Consider the following 22,833-nt stretch of genomic DNA (forward strand, 5'->3'; position numbering starts at 1 on the left):
ATGGGGTGTGTGTGTACGTGTTTGTGTCTGTGTATGCATGTACATGTGTCTGTGTGTATGTACATGTGTGTATCTGTACATGTGTCCGCGTGTATGTACATGTCTGTGTTTGTGTGTGTTTGTTGGTGGCGAGTAACTCTTAAGGCCTGGCTAGTAGCTCAGGACTTGAAACTTTAAGCCCTGAATTAACCTACCACCATGTCTTTGAAGTGTGGGAGGAAACCGGAGTACCCGGAGGAAACCCACGCAGGAACATGCAAACTCCAGGCAGGAGGTGTTATGGTTGGGATTCGAACCAACGACCCTAGTACTGCCAGGCGGAAGTGCTAACCATTTACAAGTACTGCACACTTCTACTATAACCAAGATGTCTAAGTCCCCAATCACATTTTGCGATTTGAAATTTCGCAATTCCAAATGCCAGAAAGCTGCAAAATGCGCGACGTGCCTTTTTGGGTGCCGTTATCCTTCAATGGCACCGCAAACCAAATGCAAATCTACCACGATTGTTGCACTGTAAACTGCACCTTGGAGCTTGTTGCCCAAAAAAGGAGCAGGAGCTAAGTTTCGGTTGACAAACACGCATGGGACAAGCCTATTGAAGTGAATGGGCTGGCCCTGTGTGACCTGCAGAATTGCACTTAGAAGATCATTATGTACACAGGGCCTAAAAGCTGCTGTAACTACAATGTAAATCACCATAAACTAACACAAAACAAAATACGTGCAGTGCTAACTTCTATGTAACAGCAAAATAAATCCGTCATTGGGTAATGTATATAATTAAAATAACACATTAACCTCCCTAGCGGTCTGATTATGTCAGTATTTCTGTGCTCAAAGCGGTACATTTTTTTGCATGGAAATATGTATTTTTTTTATTGTAGGCCTGTAATTTTTAGGAATAACTCACTGAAATCTGTCCGAACAAGAGTCTAGTAAACATCCCGGGTAGGATAAAATTTGAAACCCGAAATCATAAATTATAATATAATAAATAATCATAAAAAATAATAATATAATAATAAATGTAATTCAATAATATAATCAAACCAAAAACACAAAAATTTGAAATATAGCGCCAAGTTCGCACATCGCTGAGCAAAGTCACAAAATCGTTTTCAGTGTCTGATGAGGAATTTCCCCCACGAATCATTATCACTCAATTCTGCAAGTGGTTCTGATTTACTATCGCTGTTCTCTAGCCGGTCTAAAACCGCTTTTGACCTAAAGGGACGCTTTTTGGACGCCATGGATGTTTCTCAGTTTCCAGGCAGAAAGAACAGTAAAAATGCAGGCAGGGCGCCGGACAAAGCACTCGGGACAAAATGTATGTGAAATGGTTTGATACAGGAATGTTATACTATGTGATTTTAGTGAATGTCACTTTTTGTCATTTTCAAATTTCCCGCCGTTCCGTCCCCTGTACGTCCTGACGCTCACAGGGGACGGAACCCGGAAGACAGATGCCGGCATCTGCCGGATTACATTGCCGGGGACACTGCAGGAGGGACATCGCGAGAGCGCGGGACAAGGTAAGGGATCGAAGGATCCCGGAGCAGCGCCGCACGGTAAGCCCGAGTGTACCTCGGGGTTACCGCTTGTGGTACTGAAACTTTACCCCGAGCTACACTCGGGAATACCGCCAGGGAGGTTAAGTGTCAAGGTCCTACCTTTTCCCTGAAGTTTTGTTACTCCATGTGCTGGCGTCCATCTTGGATTCTGCTGTGCATGGTGGGAATCCTTTTATGCTTTCAGGTCTCTGAGGTCCATCCCCCAGAGGGGTATGGCTGATGACATATAAGCCTGTGATCCGCACATGCTCTTTGCACTTGTGTCTTGTGTCTTTGTCTTCCTACAGCTCTGTGTATACGCTCGTGGCTCTTCTGGTATTCTGACTCGGCTTGTGATTAAGACCATTCTCTGTGTTTTCCTTCGATCTGACCTTCCGTTGCTGAACCCGGCCCGTGACCTGTGATTCTCTGTCTACTGTTCTGTACCGTTTTGTCCCGTTGTTGTCGACCCAGTTTGCCTGACTACGCTATTGTCATTCTCACCAGCTACACGCCATTGGCGGCGGCCATTACCGCAGCCGGGGTGTCTCGGGGGCCGCGACCTGGTACCTGGCTGCGTCAAGTCCATCCCCACCATCAGGGGCCCTGGTGAAGGGCAGCCTGGAACTTAGACTCCGCGCCCTGAGGGACTTTGGTCTGTTGGTGGTGGTTGTCGTCAGCCAGTGCGTTACCCTGCCACTAGGCCTACCTGTCCGTTCCACAGCCCTGCCCTGACATTAAGGTGCTGTAGAAACTGCAAAAAGTGTTGTATAAATAAATATATTCTATTTATTTTGTGAAGTGCAGTTAACCACTAAATATAATTCATAATATAAAGTGCGATTAAGCCCCGGTCCGCCAAGCTTGTGACCTTTCACTAAAAGAAATTCTTGACTGTAATCCAAGTAGTAGATCATATAGCTTCCAGTCAAAACTTCCTTCGTACCCCAGTGGTTAACAAACTCACCAAAAGGAAATTACCTCTTTTCCTAAAACAGGTCTATTGCGCTTATCAAATGTGCCTTATCTGCTTGAATCCTTGGTGCCCATTGCTAATCTCAGATAGGGAAGGAAAGCCCCCAAATCTATAACAATGTATTAAGACATAGGCATAATGACATAAAATAAAACATGCTTTTCCAGGCAATGAGGAAACTTTTCCTCAGTCGTGTAGGAGTTGGCGCATTTCCAACCTCCATGCCTGCAGCTGCCTCCCAAAATGCAATGCTGTCACACCGCAACCCCCACCTAAGAAACCTCTCCAGCCTGCAGACAGCACTGTGCCTCACTCATAGGAAAGATTACAGTTCCCCCCCCCCCCCAAAAAAATAAATTTGAAAGTTTGTTTAAGGAACGGTTCACACTACTGCAATGCCACTTCGATGCAATTTGGGCAGCACAGTGGCTAAATGATAGCACTTCTGCCTGGCAGTACTAGGGTCGTTGGTTCGAATCCCAGCCACGGCACCACCTGCCTGGAGTTTGCATGTTCTCCCTGTGCCTGTGTGGGTTTCCTCCGGGTACTCCGGTTTTCTCCCACACTCCAAAGACATGCTGGTAGGTTAATTGGCTCCTGTCTAAAATTGGCCCTAGTATTTGTATGTATGAATGTGAGTTAGGGACCTTAGATTGTACACCCCTTGAGGGTTAGGGACCTTAGATTGTACACCCCTTGAGGGTTAGGGACCTTAGATTGTACGCCCCTTGAGGGTTAGGGACCTTAGATTGTACGCCCCTTGAGGGTTAGGGACCTTAGATTGTACACCCCTTGAGGGTTGGAGACCTTAGATTGTACGCCCCTTGAGGGTTAGGGACCTTAGATTGTACACCCCTTGAGGGTTAGGGACTGATGTGAATGTACAATATATATGTAAAGTGCTGCGTAAATTGACGGCGCTATATAAGTACCTGAAATAAATAAATATATTTGCAGTGCGATAATGTGGTGCGGCTTTGATGAGACTTTACCTAGTCTTTGGGCCAAGACGCACTGTAAATTGCACCCAACTAGTGCAGGAATCTTTTTCAAAATCACTCCGGTCTGCATTGCATTGATTAGAACAGTCACCATTGACAACCATGAGGTTTCCCTTGTCAGGCGATTCTGTGTGACTCAAGTCGCATTAGTGTTAACTGGGACTAAAACAGCTGTGTAAAATAATAATCAAAAAATAAATTTCTTGTTTGTTTATCAGCTTATAATCAAAAAGCAGTATTTTTTATGAAACCTGTAGTACCAAACCAAATGTCCTTAAAAAAAAAATAAAAATACTTTATGTAGCCAAATTAGCCATAATGGTATGGTCAACTTAACGTAGACATGCTGCTAAAAGTTGGTCTGGGCATCTAAGCTTCCATGACTTATTGTCATGACTGGGTTGAAGTGTATGTCCAGCCAAAACATTTTTTCTTCATGTTGGATGGAGTGGGAGAAGATTAGAAACCCCCTTTCAGGTTTCTGCTAATATCTGGGGCTCCATCATTATTTCCTATCCTTGCTGTCAGCGGCTCGGCAATAGACATCGGCTTGACTCGGGGAGCATTGAGGTGTGGCGAGGACTTGGGGAGCATTGAGGTGTGGCGAGGACTCGGAAGACTCTGTCGGCCAAGAGGCACTTAGGCGTTCAGTTGTTCGGCTACTAATCGGCAATCCTTGGCTGATCCTGCTCGGCTTCCTGGAGCATCTGCCCTGCCTGCTCTAAATAAAATTTAAATACATCTGAGCTACAAAAAGAAAAAAAAAATGAGCTAATAAAATATAACAGCCAGTATACTACTGTTAGCAGTTCTGCTCTATCCGAGCCCGATCAGTGCCGATATGACCAGGAGAAAAGAGGGACGGGGCTGCTGAGCTAGGGCACCAGGATTCTGGCATTTCCTCCCAACAATCACATGGTGGACGGTCCATACAAGAAAAAGTGAAGGCGACGGCAGGTGTAAAACTTGGAAAATTTGCCTTGACCCCAAAAGGATAATGAAAAGGAGGCCACACAAGCTGTAATTAGTCATATTTATTTGTGGACACTAAATTATCTTTTTGTGCTTTAATCGGCGAAGTGCAGGGCTTCAGAGAGGAATTTACCCTTCTCCAACAAGATGTACAAAAAGTACGGGAACACACGTTTGCTCTGGAGGGTCGTGTCAGCAAGATAGAAGAAACTATTCAGACAATGTTAAAGACACTATACAAAAAACTAATGTTAATGAACACAAACTGAAAGATCTGGAAAACCGTCTTCAACGTAATAACATGGAGTTGGTGGGCCTTCCAGAGCTTGCCGAAGGTCCTTCGGGGTAAGGTGTGGTGTGGTCTGCCACTGCAGCTGGTCATACCAATCTTCTGCAAATAATATGGATGCCCCAGTTAAGGTATTGTTTACATAATTCACCCTGCTGGATTCCACATAAATATTTTAAAAGATTAAGTGAGTTTTTTTTTTAAATTTGATACGGCGTTAGCAAGCCTACCAGAATTAAATATGAACTCTTACAATACCCAAATGACCAAGGGGGTCTGTCGGCACCAAACCCCTGGGTATATTTTCTGGTGCTCAACTCCAACACCATACAAGATGAGAAGATGGCGGCTTATACACATCTTCTTATATCTTCTTATATACTTGCTTCCCTGCTTCACAACAATTATTCCCTGTTGGCTCTGGACTCCATTATTCCGCCTTTTAATCAATTTACTTACCCCATATTATATCTCACACATAAGGTCTGGCAATACACTAAAATCTGAAAATATAGTGCTGGTCAAATTTGTTAAACATATAAGGTGCTTATCCCAAAATTGCAGAGCCATAAAAAACATACAGAGAAGAAAAAGGGACTTTTTAAGCACCAAAACTACAAAAGAAAAAAAAGATCTTATATAAAAAAATAAAAATTTATTGAACATAGTACATCAATGAAAAAAACATAGACACAAACATAAAACATAATTTTTATGTGGATGGAGATGATTAGGCTATATATCACCAAAGAGAAAAACACCAACACGTTTCAATTCATTGAATTTATAATTTGAGTCTTCTTCAGGGAAAAAGGTGAGATGCCATAAACAGTATTATGACCATTCATAAAAATAGCAGTTCAAAAGATCCTTGGTTCATTCCAGACATCGTCTATGCAAACAGACCCCTCAGTGGTCCAACTGAGTGAATGAATGATAAAATTGTCTAATAGATGTCAATAGGGAATTGAAAATAGTAACACACCCCTCTGTCAAGCACTTACATCAACCCAAACATCTGGACCCGGTCACTGATGAGCTTCCCCTGTGTGAGGTATCAAACTGTGGAACCAACAAAATGTTTCCACGAATGGTCTCTTTATCTTATACCGAGATGGAAATAGCCCAGAGAACCGCCACAGCTCCCACTTGCAGAGAAAATTATTATTTTAGTGTATTGCCAGACCTTATATATCAGATATAATGAGGGGTAAGTAAATTGATCTGGTGTTTCGGGGTATACTAGATTCACGTTACTATGGCCAAATAAAGAATTTTTAGAAATGTCCAAATCGGAAGGATTCTCCAGGTGGGAACGAGCAGTGATCATTACCCTGATGCAATCATACTCTGGTGGTGATTTGAAAACATCGACAGGTTTGTACCGAGTTTACCTTAGATCAGACGGGTTTTTTTCCCCAATATTTACAATTAACACACGCTTTGAAAATCCAAGGCTTGGCCTCAACTGTTTCTTTTTTTTCCTGTTTTTATCTTAGACAGTATAGTCTGAGCAAATATTACTAAGGGTTTTATTTCTAGAGTATATGTGAGATTATCTAAAGTCCTTTCTAATTTTTCTATTCCATGTAGGCAAAGATAGGACCCAGATCCAGTTCTATGTCTACTAGGGAATGTAAATACTAATGACCTGCATTACCACCAGGTAGTGGCCAGTGTGAGATCACTCTTTAAGGCACGTAGGATGATAGATTCTCGTTGGGTTTCACCCAATCCCCATATCCTTGAGGACTGGATCCGGGTGATGGATACATTTGTAAAGTTTGAGAAATATACCTATATGCAATGTAATGCCTCTCAAAAGTTTGAAAAAACTTGGAAAAAAATGGACAGATGCATCAACGTTCCATTTGGATTTATAATTAAGTTTAAGGATCGGTATTTTTTTGGTAGATTAGGTCGACCTGTCACAGAAAGCTTTCATATATTATTAATACAACATCTCGGTTGCTCGAGAATATTTTTCGGAATATTCTTGGATATTTTTGGATATCTTTGAGTATATTGGAAAAATCTGATGGTAGAGAACTAAATGTATTGATGCTGTTATTTGTTTTTATGGTTTTGTCTGCATTCTCTTTGGTCTATCTATTATAAACAAAAAATGTTTAAAATAAAATCTGAATTAAAAAAAAGGTGACAATTGTTACAGCAAAATCAGTAGTTTTATAGAGGAGGAAAAGAGATCTCAATTCCAGAGATCCTATAGGACCTTCGAAGTATATAGTAACATAATTGTTTAGCCAGGGTTTCTCAACTAGGGTTTTTCCAAAGGTTGCCTCTCATATACATTCCCACTGACACCATTAATCTTTCTAGCTATTTATAAAAGAAGGAATTCTTCCCAGTGACCACAAGTGTAAGGAGCATTCTTCCCACTGACCAGCACACTAATGTATCATGAGTTGTAGATATAGTATGTGGTAGCAGGGGTTTCCTGAGACTGGAAAGTTATTTCAAGGGTTCCTCTGTGTTGAAAAAGTTTGAGAAAAGCTGGTTTAAGCATTTCCTTTGGACTAATAGCTATACCAGTATAACAAAAATTAAGAATGTTATAAAAGCTCCAACATTATCCCCATGCTGCCTTGAATTAAGGAAAAGCAAGTGAACCAGACACACATATACAGTATCTGCAGTTGGATAGATAATAGAAAATTTGGATGATGATAGGTTACAAGAATAAAGAGAGCTTTGAAAAGAGAAAGGAAGAGGACAAGAAAGTCCAAGATCAAGGGTGCATCAACCATATACCTTAGAGTAGTGGTTTGCAACCAGCAGGCCTTGGCCTCTCTCCTCCTGGGCCTCCAGCCAAATGCAGATCCCCTAACCTCCCACAGTGCCACCAAACGTCCCACATCGTCTTAGAAACCCACAGTGCCCCCTAGCCCTCTGCCAGCTTGTTGCAGACCCCCAGCCCTTCGTAGTGCCCCCAACCTCCAACAGTGTACCCCAGCCCCCGCAGTGCCCTACAGTCTCCCATGGTGCTCCTAACACCCCCCCCCGCAAGCCTCCTGGAGAGACCCCCTAAACCTCTCCAGATGCCCTATCTTCCACAGTTGCCCCATGCTCCCTCCTGAAATCTTATCCCCTACGAGGTCACCAATTCTGCTGCAGAGTCCCCTCACCCCTTCTAGCACCCCCATTCCCCTGGCCCCATCCAAAGCCTTCCAGCATAGGGGCATAAAATGTTTTGAATTTAGCGGACACTGTTCTAACTAATGTTGGGAACCACTGCCCTAGATTCATGGTCATGCCATAATTTGGTGGCCATATAAATCTATATGATCAAACGACCCCATTGCTTTCTGTGTCCCTGTTGCTTATTTTCCCTTCCTTCCTTCCCGCCTGGGGGAGGGTAGATTTTTCTAATAGAGCCCAGGACAGCAGTAAAAACTCAACAGGAATTCCGATACTTCCCCACTCCATCCAAAACTAGAATAACCACTTGCTGCTCCGTCACAGTAGATTTACTATGACAGGACGGCAGCTGCGGGCTCAGCAATTTTAACAAATGCTGCAAGCCTGTTTCCGGGTTTGGGGTGCATGTGCGTGCCCCCTGCTGACCCACACTGCGGTTGGACACAGCAGGATTTTTTCAGCAGGTCCCCGGCCAATGATTTCTCTCTGAGACCTGCTGATCGGCTGTGTCCAATCACAGCACAGAGCCCTGTGTTTACAAACAACACAGGACTCTGTACACAGAGTCTTCCTGCCAAGCAGTAAATGCAGCACATATTACACTTGTTAGGCACACATTTAACCCTTTGATTGCCCATTGATGTTAACCCCTTCCCATCCAGTGTCATTAGTACAGTGACAGTGTACAGTATTAGCACTGATTGCTGTATTGATGTCATTGTCGGTTAGTTAGTGTACCTCCCAGCCAGCATCAGCTAGCGGCCACACTATCACAGTCCCACTATAAGTCGCTGATCACCGCAATTACCAGTTTAGCATCATAGCTGCATAAATTCCAGTATACAGTATATACCATAGTTTGCAGACGCCATAATTGCGCACAAACCGATTATTATACACTTAGGGCTCATGTACACGGCAGCTGATAAACTGACGTTCAGGAGGTGTTCAGCGTTTTTTTCAGCAGCCCTTGAACTCTCCCTAATGTTTTCCTATGTGTCCATGTACACATCGTCGTTTAAAGGCAGTTGAGTTTACAGTAATTTTTTTGAATGCAGAAAACTTGCGTTCAGCAGTAGATTTTATCAGCGTTTCAAATGCTTGTAAACGCGGCTAACAACGTTTATAAGCGTTTGTGTTTGAAATTTTTTTTTAACGCTTTCATTTCCAGTTGCTGTCCAGAGACTTTTTTCATCATGAAAAATGCATGCAAAGCGTTTTCCCGGTACTCAGATGGACCCGGTACACCATACTTTGAGGTTTTGCATGAAAGAAAATATGTTAGACACTGCTGCAATAATTTCTGCGCAGAAATCAGCTGGAACACATCCAAACACCACAAAAAAAAAAAAAAGACAGCTAATCTCAACACATACTGCTCTCTGCGCTTGTTCTCCCTTTTCTCTCAAAATGTCTGAAATAGTTAATCTTTTACTGGTTTTCAGTGCATTCTAGCCATTTTGGAAGGTCTCCTGAGGTTCTCTTTAAAAAAACGCTTCCAAACGCTCATAAACACGGTATGCAAATGTGGCTAAACAGACGTTTTTTAACCTACGTTTTCCAGCAGTCCGTTTCCAACATTCAGAAGTGTCCCGTGTACATGAAGCCTTTTTGGAATTTTTTTTTTTTTTTTTTATCAAAGACATGTAGCCTAATACATTTTGGCCTACATTTATGAAGAAATTATATATATATATATATATATATATATATATATATATAATTTTTTTTTTCTTTAATTCTATTGGAAATGTTTTATAACAGGTAGAAAATATCTTTTATTTTTTTCTTAATAAATTAAATAAATATCTTTTTTTATTTTTTTCATAATAAATTAAATAATAAAATAAAAAGCCCGGTGGTGATCAAATACCACCAAAAGAAAGTTCTATTTGTGTGAAAAATTTTGACCGAACAAATGACAGTTAAAAGTAGCGCAGTATTGAACATAAAAAAAAATGGTCATGAAGAAAGAAGACGTTCTTGAGGTCAAATGGATAAAGAAGTTTTTTGGCTTGGTGAGTAATTCCCCTCAGGGTCAAGGACTGTATGTGGTCTGTGTAGGCTGATAAATCTTAAAAATGGAAAAAATAAATACAGACATCCTGTACTTGTACAAAAAAAGTGACGCTGATGAATGGGAATCCTGTCTCTCCTTGTTTTGTTTTGTAGACCCCATGTTTCTGGTCAGGCCATGAAATGGTGGCTGGGCTTTTCCTGTAAGGCCCCCCGTCTCTGGGCTTAGCAATAACTTAGTTATGGTAATAGGTGAAGGAAGGCGCTTCTCTAGAAAGAAAGCAGAAGTAAACTTTTCGGCAGTGACCAGTCATACTGAATGACATAACTTACCCTGCTTCCTTATTCAGGGAACAAATAGCATGAAACTTATATGCGCAAAAAAATAATAATAATAATACATCATTTGATCTGCTTGATGCAAATGATCTTACATAGACAAAGTACTGTGAGTCCGAACTGAATGACATTCAGTTTCCTAAAGTACTTCCCTTCAGTTTCAAGGACTGTATGTGGTCTGTGTATGCTGAGATGTTCTGATGAATCTTAAAAATGGACAAAATAAATAGTCATCCTGTATTTGTACAGTAGATGATGCTGATTAATGGGAATCCCATTTCCTCGTTTCTCCCAATTTTTCCCCATGTTGCAACCAGATTCCAGTGAGCTGTGTTGAAACAATTGCATGGTTTTTCAAAGGAAAATACTAGCTTTCTCTATTTTGTCATCTTTTGGTAGATTTCCTTGTAGCCACTTCCTGTCTACATACGTTCCAGCGATGGCGGCACGGCATTTCTCTTAGATTGTAAGCTCCAAGGATTATTACTATGTAATTCATTTTCTGAAGGCAGCAATGAAGAGTTTATTCAGAACGGCTTTGCGAATGTGACATTCTTACAGCAATTTGGTTCATTAACCCCTTCACGCCGGCGCCTCCCGGCCCTGTAAGGGTTCCAGATGCTGGGAGGCGGGGCGGGGTTTAGGGTCATGTGACGCGCCGTCACGGCGGTCACATGATCGGGGAAGGTCCCGATCGAAATAGGAGATCGGGACCGTTTCGTGAGTACCGGACATGTGTGCTGGTAGCGCGCAGGACGCGCGCTCTCGGCACATATGTCCTTTTTTAATAGAACACAAATGTGCGGCCGCTCTAGGCCCAGGCGCCGGGAGGTCACACATTTGTGTGCAGCCGGTGTGAAGAGATTAATTGACCTCTATAGGAGATCAAAGAAGATCAATCATTGGCTGATATACAGTATAGAGGTGGGAAGGAGGTTGAAAGAATGAATACTATCAAATTTTTGGGTGTGCATATTAGGAGGGAGTTTTCATGGTCTCAAAATATTTTTTTCTTTCCTCCTTGGGCTTTTTTTTTTCTTTTCCTCACCCAGCCCCTGGAACTCTCTACCCCAATTTATCAGACTGTCGCCTACTCTGCTCACTTTTAGGCGATCTCTGAAAACCTATCTCTTCAGGGAAGCCTATCCTGCCCTCAGCTAATACTGGAATCTTCTATTCCTCCTACCATCCATCCCCCACAGTTACTACCTTTTGTACCACCAGCCCCTCCCTTTTAGATTGTAAGCTCCAAGAATCAGGGCCCTCCTAACCCTCTTGCATTGAACCGTATTGTTGTATTGTCTCCCTTTATATTGTAAAGCGCTGAGCAAACTGTTGGCACCATATCAATCTTGTATAATTATAATAATTTCTCAGGGTGGGTTTTTCTGATGGTGACAACAGAAGAGCAGTGGAGTGATAGGGTGACAACACAGGAGAACACTTGAGAGACGGAATGTGGTCACCCTATGATGGGAAGTGGTGTAGTAGGACTTTGTTGGTGTCACTATAGTGACACTGTACTGCTAGGGTGACAGTATGTTAAAAAAAAAACATAAATAATATAATAAAAAATTAAATAAAAATGTCAAAAATTCTTTTTTAAAAATTATAATTTTTTGTTATAAACTAATTTGGGTAATTGTTTTTTTTACTAAAAAGATAACAATACATTTTGGCCAAGATTTATGAAGAAAGATTATTTATTTGCAAAATTTTATAAGAAAAACTTTTTTTTACATTTTTTGGACTTTTTCATTTATATAGCAAAAAAAACTAAAAATCCCAGTGGTGCATAAATACCAACAAAATAAAGTTTTATATGTCTCAAAAAATGCTAAAAATTAATATGGGTACAGTGTTGCATGCCCGCGCAATTTTCATTCACAGTGCGACAGCACTGAAAGCTGAAAATTGGCCTGGACTGGAAGGGGGGAAAGTGTCCGGACTTGAATTGGTTAAGGTAGCAGCAATGTTTTGCTGGGAAAGAAATAAAGTGGGTCTTCTCTCAAAAGCAAAAGTACCGCTCATCCTCCTCTCCCCTCCACCCTTGCCCTTTTTTTTTTTTTGTAGGCACCCACTCCTACTTTCTCCTACTTTCACAATTCCTGCTCCCACTCTGTTCCTCTGTCTCCTGGGACATGTGATGCATTCATGCACATGGGGTAGCTGGCTGGGAGCTCCCAAATCAAAGATGGCAGCGCTGGCCACCGGTAGCAGTGAGAAGAATCGCCTGTGGGAAGACCGCGTTGGATTCCATGGACTGGTGAGTACCTGATTTTTAAAAGCCATTAGCTACAGTATTTGTAGCTGCTATTTTTTTATAGAAACTGATTTAGTTCCTCTTTAATGTTTGTACGTGGAGTGGTGCAGGGATAGGAAACACTGACAACTTCTTGGGATTTCAGTGCAAGAGAGGTGGTGCCCACCAACAACAGCAAGTTATGGGTTCACTGGATTTTTCGTCCATATTCGTTATAGCTACAGTACCCTAGAAATGAATGCAGTATAACGTGACTTGGTCTTTTTTTTTTGCAGAAGGTCCACCGTGTCCACAATGTACCTTGAGAGGCTCTGTTCCCTATAGATGCGTATCATGTCTCTTCTACTGTTGTAGGATATGCTGGGTAGAACATCTTAAGGTTAGTCTGTGTTTTGTCCTTTTTATATAGCAATGTTGACTTTTTATAATAACACTTAACTGGACAAACAGGTGTAGTGATGGCCATCTGCCATCAACTTGTCAGGATCCTTGTTTTCTTTTGCTCTTGATCTGTTTTCAAGCCACCTTTTCTTGTGGTTAAAAGCAACATGTTACAAATCTGTAGGTGTTCTGACAGTGCTCTGCCCTGCCACTATGTAAAAAGAGGTAAATGGCCTGCAAGGTTCCCAAGGATGCAGATTGAGAAGCTCCACAATGGCTATTATGAGCGGAGAAAATAGTTTTTTCAGTTTTTGGGAGGTTTTGTAATTCCTGAAAGGGGTTCTGGAGTCCAGAGGCTTCAAAGAGTCTTGGGAGGAATGAAGCCTCTAACCCTGTGTACAAGTTTACAGGGGACCAGCAGGCTGTGTACTCAGGTGCACACAAACTTTATAATAAAGGGGCTGTCTGATGTTCAGGTCTAGTGATGGCCATCTGCTTGTCAGGATCGTCTTTTTTTCTTTTGTTCTTGATCCGTTTTCAAGCCACCTTTTCTTGTGGTTAAAAGCAACATGTTACAATTTTAAATCTGTAGGTGTTCTGACAGTGCTGTGCCCTGCCACTATGTAAAAAGAGGTAAATGGCCTTGGTTCCCAAGGATGCAGATTGAGAAGCTCAACAATGAATACTATGAACGGAGAAAATTGTTTTTTTTTTTTTCAGTTTTTGGGGGTTTTTGTAATTCCTGAATGGGGTTCTGGAGTCCAGAGGCTTCAAAGAGTCTTGGGAGGAATGAAGCCTCTAACCCTGTGTACAAGTTTACAGGGGACCAGCAGGCTGTGTACTCAGGTGCACACAAACTTTATAATAAAGGGGCTGTCTGATGTTCAGGTCTAGTGATGGCCATCTGCTTGTCAGGATCGTCTTTTTTTCTTTTGTTCTTGATCTGTTTTCAAGCCACCTTTTCTTGTGGTTAAAAGCAACATGTTACAAATCTGTAGGTGTTCTGACAGTGCTGTGCCCTGCCACTATGTAAAAAGAGGTAAATGGCCTGCAAGGTTCCCAAGGATGCAGATTGAGAAGCTCCACAATGGCTATTATGAGCGGAGAAAATAGTTTTTTCAGTTTTTGGGAGGTTTTGTAATTCCTGAAAGGGGTTCTGGAGTCCAGAGGCTTCAAAGAGTCTTGGGAGGAATGAAGCCTCTAACCCTGTGTACAAGTTTACAGGGGACCAGCAGGCTGTGTACTCAGGTGCACACAAACTTTATAATAAAGGGGCTGTCTGATGTTCAGGTCTAGTGATGGCCATCTGCTTGTCAGGATCGTCTTTTTTTCTTTTGTTCTTGATCCGTTTTCAAGCCACCTTTTCTTGTGGTTAAAAGCAACATGTTACAATTTTAAATCTGTAGGTGTTCTGACAGTGCTGTGCCCTGCCACTATGTAAAAAGAGGTAAATGGCCTTGGTTCCCAAGGATGCAGATTGAGAAGCTCAACAATGAATACTATGAACGGAGAAAATTGTTTTTTTTTTTTTCAGTTTTTGGGGGTTTTTGTAATTCCTGAATGGGGTTCTGGAGTCCAGAGGCTTCAAAGAGTCTTGGGAGGAATGAAGCCTCTAACTCTGTGTACAAGTTTACTGGGAACCAGCAGGCTGTGTACTTAGGTGCACACAAACTTTATAATAAAGGGGCTATGACGCCCTCTCAGAACTGGCTGGCTGCAGTGAAGCCTTCATTCGTCTATCTGTGGTCGGCAAGTGGTTAAAGCCCAACTCCAGCCAAAAATGTTTTCATTTTAATTTTCTTAAAGTTTTCAGTAGGTATAAGAACCAGAACTTTTGTTTCTATCGCTGTCTGTATCCTCTCTCTGTGTAGATATACAAATCATATGCGCCTTCAAATATCTGCTTGCCCTCCAAGTCATTGTGATCGCCTTATCTTTATTTTCTTTCAGAAACCTGCAAAATGCCCGAGCTGCCAAATCAGTATTAAGAAGAGAAATTTAAGGCAGAAATATTTCATGCAGTCAGGTCAGGAATGATACCGCAAGTGGTAGAAGGCTGAATACCAACTAATTGGTTTCTGTTTTTTCTTTTTTTGTTTTTTTTTTATTGTTTTTTTTTTAAGAATCTGAATCTCCTTTCTGAAGTTATCACAGATGTGCAGTCTTTCCTCCTAGGAACGGATATGTATGCATTTTTTTCAATTGAATTATCTACCCGTCAGAGCAGATGTATCCGGCTGTAAGGACCGGCATGTCTGCTGTCAGGCTGACACTTCTTTGTGCATTTATTCAGTTGTTTTCTCTCCCTGTCAAATGACATTCGCAGAAAGTAAATAACCAAGAATCAAGTAATCTCTAAAGCCTTGTGTACACATACTTCAGCTTTTTCATAGCTTCCAGCAGCTTTGTTACAGCTTCTCAAGCAAACCTCAGCCCTGAGAATATTTAAAATGGTTGTAAACCTCAGACATGAAATATGAAAAAAAAAAAATCATATCCCTCTATAATGTGTACTTGTCTCCATCCAGAGAAAGTGTCATTTCTGTCTGCTGCCTCCTTCCTCTGCTATCTGCGTGAGTCACTTCTGACAAGTTTTTAGGTAAAAAAAGGTGATAGGGGAGGGAGCTCCAGCGCACAGCCTGTGATTGACAGCCTCATCTTTGTTCCTTTGTTCACTTCTGACATCATTGCTTACTACTTGTGAAATCTGTGAATGATCACAGAGGTCACATGGTACAAGGCTATTCACAACAGCCCTATACCATGTAACAAGCTGTGACCAATCACAGCTCTCACAGTATTTCTCAATGGCTGCAAGAATGAAGCCAGAGAGAAGGAGAAATGATTTCTTTAACAACCTTTATGAGTGTAAAAGCAATCAGTGTAATAAAATAAATAAATAAATAAATCTTCATCACCCCCCACAAGTAGTGGTGACACTGTACTGTGACAGTATGTTAAAAAAACATAAATAATATAAAAAAATGTAAAACAATTATAATTTTTGGTTATAAACTAATTTGGGTTATTTTTTTTTTTTTTTACTAAAAAGATAGCTGAATACATTTTGGCCAAGATTTATGATGAAAGATTATTTAATTGCAAAATTTTGTAAGAAAAAGACTTTTTTTTTCAAAATTTTTGGACTTTTTCATTTATATAGAAAAAAAAATAAAAATCCAAGTGGTGAATAAATACCACCAAAATAAAGTTTTATCTGTCTCAAAAAAATGCTAAAAAATTCACACGGGTACATTGTTGCATGACCGCGCAATTGTCATTCAAAATGTGATAGCGCTGAAAATTGGCCGGGGCAGGAAGGGGGTGAAAGTGTCCGGACTTGAGGTGGTTAAGCAAGTTTCTAACCAGCTTCAGCAGGCTTTAACCCCTTGATGCAGATCGCACACAAATATGCGGCCTCTCGGTGTCTGGGCCTTGCCGCCGAGCGGCCGCATATTTACGTGCAGTTAAAAAATACATATGTGCTGAGAGCGCATGCTCTGCGCGCTCCCAGCACCTATGTCCGCTACTCCCGGAAAGGTCCCGATCTCCACTTTCGATTGGGACCTTTTCCGATCATGTGGCCGCCGTGATGGCGAATCACGGCAGTCACGTGGCCCTAAAACCCCGCCCCGCCTCTCGGCTTCTGAAACTCTTAAAGGGCCGGGAGGCGCCTGCGCCAAGAGGTTGATCAAGTTTCAGGTTGTGCCTAAGCCGACTGCGATGCTAGGAGCTTGTGTACAGTGATGGTCTGCATTTCCATTAGGATCTGTGCTTAACATTCATCAAACTGGAACTGAACGGGACCCTAAAGTCTTCAAGAAAACTGGCCAAAGCTTGCTGAAAGTGAACGTTGCTCCTATACGTGATGATATAAATACCATCCTACAGACTGGAGCCTGTGTGTACAAGGATTAGGAAGTAGAGCTGCACTGTTATAACCTGAGAGTGGAGATTCAGATTACTGCAAATGTCCAACAAGGACCGGTTCTCTTCAGTTCCTTGAAATGCTGCTAATGAACTATAATGATCTTCCTATGCATTTGTTTTTAAAACATTTGTACAATCAGTGCTATTGAGTGTCCTCGCTTCCATTTCCATGGAGTGGGCTGTACAGTGTTCAATGAGATTCAGTGTGAAGTTCCATGCTTTTTTACACCGATCGATCAATGTCCTGCAATTAAATTAATGGTGCATTTTATTTATTTATTTTTTTTATCAGTGCCAGGGGATATTTATGAAATTCTATAAGTGATGGACAGGTTTGTATGTTGTATGTTGCAATATTTAAGCTGCTTTAATGCCTCAGTCAGGCGCCTCAGTCTGGATACAAACGTAGGGACTGCCGCTGCAAGATCTGGGACAATAATGCTCAGTCTTGATTTGTGAGCCACTATGGATTGAGTATGTGGCTCAGGAGATCCGACTTCACTGGCTACATACTTGTTACTGGTCATTGCGTCCCTAAAGCTTCAGCATGCAGAGCATTTGCAGAGCTTTCAGCAGGCTTTGTTAAAACTTTTAGGCCTTGTTTAAACTTGTGGTTGGGGGACTTCAAAAATGTACAGCTGAGCTGCGTTTTTGCTGTCCAATGCCCCCCCCAAGCTAAAATAGGCAGTGGGGTGGGGATGTTTACATGCCACAGCCACGATGCTTCACAGCTGCAGCTAAGTTGACCCGACATGTGGCAGTTGGTGAGCGGAAATCCCGCTGAATGCTATACATTCAAGTCAATGGGGAATCGCCGCTAACACCCCAATGCAATCTTTGGAAAAAATGGGTTAAAACAGGCATTGAGGAGGCATCCGATTGCTTACTCAGCACCTGTTAGTAGCCTCTGGAGCCCGATCCAGAAGCAGATCAGGCGTCAGAGGCAAGGGGAGATTTAGACGCACGTCTAAATCTACCCTTAACCTCTTGGTGCCGGCCGCACATGAAAATGTGCGGCCTCCAGGCCTCTGGTCCTAGACGCCGAGTGGCCGTACATTTGCATGCAATTAAGAAAAACGTGCTGAGAGCACGCGCCCTGCGTGCTCCCAGCACACATGTCTGGTACTCACGGAAAGGTCCCGATCTCCTCTTCGATTGGGACCTTTCCTGATCATGTGACAGCGACCCTAAAGCCCCACTCCGCCTCCCGGCTTTTGAAACCCTTAAAGGACCAGGAGGCGCCGGTGCCAAGGGGTTAAAGTACAATTAACTCCAGTTTGTAAATGCTGAAAACAGATCCTAATGTGAGTGCTGATGGCCACTTTAAGCAAGCTGCCAGCAGGTTCAGAAGGCTTTTAACAAGCTTCATGAAGTGCTGAAGCCTGCTAGCAGCTTATTTACAGGGGCAATCAGCATTTCCATTAGGATCTTTGTTCAACATTTACAAACTTGAGCTGAATGGTACTTTAAAAGCTTCATCAAAGCTTGCTGAAAGCTCTGCAAATGCTTTGTTGTTCACACTGCTCTTATACAAGCTGAAGCCCATATGAAATGGGCCTAATTTGTGTAAATACAGAGGAGAAAGGTCTCCTCTCCAGGCCTGGTGCCTACACTATGAATATCCAAGTTGGTAGCTGCAGCTCCCATACTTTTTATCCGGACGGTGTCCTCCTTTATGTAAACCTGTCCTTTAGGAAAAGTTATGCAAGATTAAAGCAGATGCCCCAAGATGCCTGCATACTTGAAGGTAACCCATGTGGAAAGATTGAAAAATAAAGGTTCTGCCTAAAACCAGATACCATAAGATACCAGCTATTGACATGATTAGCCCCGAGTCCTTTTCTGTTCCCCTTTCTAATTTGCTTTCACTTTATTATTGGGCCCTCACTTGTACGGGTTGAGTTGAAGTATTGCCCTGAGGGGCCCAGGAAACCCTGAGTATGCTCTAGAAGTCTGAAGTGAGTCATGGCCTTTCCTATCCGTATACATACATTCTTCCTGCACTCCCCCCTAGTGACTTTAATTCCATTTGCATTATGGTATGTCAGAACGAGCAAGAGTTTTGACTTTGCTGCAGGGAAAATTAAGCGGATATTTGCAAACTGAGGGGGTTTGAGATCAGGGGCTTCTGGGATGCTCCAGACAAGGCGTAAGCAAAAAGGCATTCCTGCTTTAATTTGCTTGGCTTCGTAATACTTTTCCTTTTGACAAGTTTACTTTTTGATAAGACCTTTTGAGAATGAAGGATGCATTCCAATACAGTCATTTTCCAATGAAGGCTGGGATAGGATTGTTGTGTTGTGAATCAACAGAGGTTTTACTTACTGGAGATAAATTATGTTTCGTTGCTCCTCTATTCTTCTGAAAACTGATATCTTATGCTGCTCATCAAGGTTGACCCATCCAGAAGCAAGAATGGGGTTTTGCTGGGATCTGCAACACACGTTCTCAGAAAGCTTTGTTTGCCTTTTTTGCTCTAGGAATGATTATCCTTCCTTCACAGATTTATTTTTTTTTATTTTGGCAGGTTGCTGGAGTTTCTTGTTTTACATGCAGATGTTGAGCTGGGCATGGCCACCTTCAGGTCCTACTTTTTCGAAAGCTTCCTAACATAAACCAAACAAAGTTGTAACCTGCATTAGGAAATGAGCAACAATGAACCTTTGAATCTGCAAACTGGCCCATGATGTCAACCAGATACAATTATAAAGTGCAGTACGTAATGAGGAACAATGGACCCTTGAATCTGATTGATTGGTATGGGGCAATAAAGCCAGGATGTGTCTGCAAAGGCTATCTGTACATTCTCGGTGGAACTAGTGGTTGCCGCATTGGGTAGTTTTAGCCAACCGCTCTTTTTTCCCCTGTGATTTCATTGGATAGTCTGTTCTTCCCCTCCCTCCTCCTACACCCATAAAACTGCATGCTCAGACAATCTGCCCTTTAGTGGCTACAGTTTTTTTTTTGGGGGGGGTACCCTATGTTGAGATTTGTTAAAGCTGAACTCCAGGAATTCAAAAACTTTCTAAAATGTTATGGGATGCTAAGGGTTAAATCAACAAGGTACATGCCACCTCTCTTTAATTTACAGTTTTTATTTTTCCTGAGCATCGGGAGCACAGCTATCTCTATGCTTCTGGTGCTCCGACACTGGACCTTCAGGTCTCAGCTCCTGCAGCTGCAGAGTTGTATTCAGCCACCCTGCCTGTCTTTACCCTCCTCCTGCCAAATCACAGCTGAAGGGAGGGTTGGGCAGAGCTGCTGCTGTATAAAAAAAGAAGTGTCTCTACCATCAATGTGTCTGAGAACCAGGAGTGTAGCTATAGCTGCATTCCGGTGCTCGGTCATACTGCCAGAGCTAGGTCCATGAGGTGCATGCCACTTCATGGAATTATTTCTGTAATTTACAATTTTTTATCTTTACTGAGCACCGGGAGCATAGCTATCACTATCCAGCTTTCCAATGCTGGACCTTCAGGTTTCAGCTCCTGCAGACTTGTCTTAAGCTGCTCTGCCCGCCCCTTTCTGCTCAGTCACTGAGTGCTTTGTATTTTGCGAACCCATTCACAAAATACAAAGCCTTCTGTTGAATTGACAACAGAGGAGAGGGGAGGGAAGAGCTGCTACTGTATCAGAAAGCAGCATCTCTCCTGTCAGAGCACCGGGAGTATAGCCAAAGCTGTGCTCCCTGCGCTCAGTAAAACTGCCAGATGCAAATAAAAGAGACAAGTCCATGAGTTGGCATTCGCCTTGCTGGAGTTAACCCATAGTGTAGCCCAGCAAATTTATAAAGTGGCTCGACTCCTGGAATTCAGCTTTAATCACTTAGCGGTAGGAGTAACCGCTTACGTCTTGTTCGGCTTGTAAAAGAGTAGTATGTACAGCAAGCTTTTGCAAAGCGTTCAATATGCTTTCAAAGAAAACTTCAGTTCCAGTGTGGAGATGTTAAAAACAGATCTTACAGAAAGTCTTGTTGTCACTTCAAACCCTTTCTGCCAGCAGGAGGCTGTGCTTTAGGAGGATTTGACACCATAGACTTGCTCCCAATCTTGTGATCTCTTGATCGGGAGCTCGTCCTACCAACTCCTACGGGAGGGTGTCAAGTGAGCGCTACCCCAGCACGGGATAACCGTTGTATGCATATATGTGACGGCACAACGTTTAAGCCCACGGTCACGCTGCCATATACTGTATATGTGCATGGCTGTCAGGAAGGGGTTCAAACAAGCCGGTAGCAAGCTTTTAGCAAGCCTTAAGTAGTTCTGCACCCTGCCAGCAGCTTGCTTGAAGTGACAACAGATACATAAAGATTTGTGTTTCATCTCTCCAAATTGGGGCTTGCACCGAAAAACTACAAACCTGAAGGTGGCCTAGACGCCGAATGGGCAGCAGATGCAATGAGGTACAGCGATTTTACATCCATATATTTTATATGTTGTTTATATCTGCGTATACTTCAATTAAATCGTAATAAATTATTTGATACAACAGTGTTATTTCTGTATAAAATAACTTTTTGTGTAACACTTGAGGGCAGTGGTGTATTTAGGTTTTGTGCTCCCGTAGGCAACACAAAAATCGGTGCCCCCCGCAGAGAGATCCGGACATTGACCAACAACAGCCCTGCCTCCCACCCGAGAGAGCCTTCCACTACCACTGCCCCCCATGCACCAGCCACCAACCCCCATGGCAAGAGAGAGAGACACTCACCTTCACAGCTCCGGACATCCCCGGGAATAAGAGTCGGGCTGTGCATACACCGTCATGAAACTCGCAGCCTCTCTCGGAACCCACCAGGTCCCCATGCCAGGTGTGTCCCTTCTTCCATCCCTTCTACCGAGGGACAGAGCTGCCCCCCCCCCAAAAAAAAATGCCGCCCTAGGCAAATACAACCCTGCTTGAGGGTCTATTTATTTAAAAAAAAAAAAAAAAAGTCACTGTGCAAATGTCCCATCATCCATGCAGCCATCACGAATAATCCCGAAAATAATCCCTAAAATGTGTATATCCTATGATCGTCGGCAACATCTAGCGGCAATAAGGCAGTATTTTCCTGAAATACTCCAATCAGGAAAAAAAAATACCGCATTATGGCCGCTAGATGGAGTCAGTGATCATAGGAAATAAACTTGTTAGACACATTACGGGAGTTTATTCACAGCGGCTTTGCGAACGCTGTGACATTCTTACAGCAATTTGGTTCATTAATTGACCTCTATAGGAGATCTAGAAAGATCAATCATTGGCTGATATACAGTACAGAGGTGAAGAGGAGGTTGAAAGAAAGAATACTATCAAATTATTGGGTGTGCATATTAAGAGGGAGTTGTCATGGTCTCAGAATACTTTTTTCTTTCCTCCTCGGGCATTTTTTTTCTTAGCCTCCCCCATCCTCTGGAACTCTCTACCCCAATCTATCCTACTGTCGCCTACACTGCCCACTTTTAGGCGATCTCTGAAAACCTATCTCTTCAGGGAAGCCTATCCCGCCTTCAGCTAATATTTCTCCTGTCAGTCCATCCCCCACAGTTGTTACCTTTTGTACCACTAGCCCCTCCCTCTTAGATTGTAAGCTCCCAGGATCAGGGCCCTCCTAACCCTCTTGTACTGTATTGTTGCTGTATTGTCTCCCTTTATATTGTAAAGCGCTGAGCAAACTGTTGGCGCTATTTAAATCCTGTATAATAATAATAATAAGAAGAAACCTCTGCCCCCCCAATTGCCCCCCCCCCCCCAATTCATGTCGCTCGCCTAGGTGTATAACGTGCACTTTTCCTGCTGTGTCACCTGGGATTTGTATGTCACCTATCCAAGGAGGCATGTTTCTTCATTGAGAAAGGTGGAAGGGGCCGGCCAAGAAGATGGAAGTACGGGACCAAGTGGGGCGAAGAAGAGAACCAGATCGGAGCAGGACAATGCTGGATCCGCTAGGTTGGTGAATACATTCATGGTGC

The 22,833-nt window shown here is 42.6% G+C and overlaps 1 protein-coding gene across 2 annotated transcripts in view; it reads left to right on the plus strand.

Annotated features, from left to right (window-relative positions):
* RTEL1 (regulator of telomere elongation helicase 1) overlaps positions 1-21,367 on the plus strand; it is a 138,284-nt gene extending 116,917 nt beyond the window's left edge. For both annotated transcript variants that reach the window (XM_089662572.1, XM_089662573.1), the window contains exons 34-35: positions 12,844-12,947; positions 14,900-21,367. In XM_089662572.1, coding sequence (XP_089518698.1) covers positions 12,844-12,947; positions 14,900-14,986 — 191 coding nt within the window. In that variant the 3' untranslated portion in view covers positions 14,987-21,367. The remainder of the gene's footprint in view (positions 1-12,843; positions 12,948-14,899) is intronic.
* The last annotated feature ends 1,466 nt before the right edge of the window (positions 21,368-22,833 follow it).

This window comes from Staurois parvus, unplaced genomic scaffold (assembly GCF_062004578.1).
Source record: "Staurois parvus isolate SC_StPar_1 unplaced genomic scaffold, SC_StPar_1.0 ptg001490l, whole genome shotgun sequence".
In the NCBI taxonomy this organism is placed as follows: domain Eukaryota; kingdom Metazoa; phylum Chordata; class Amphibia; order Anura; family Ranidae; genus Staurois; species Staurois parvus.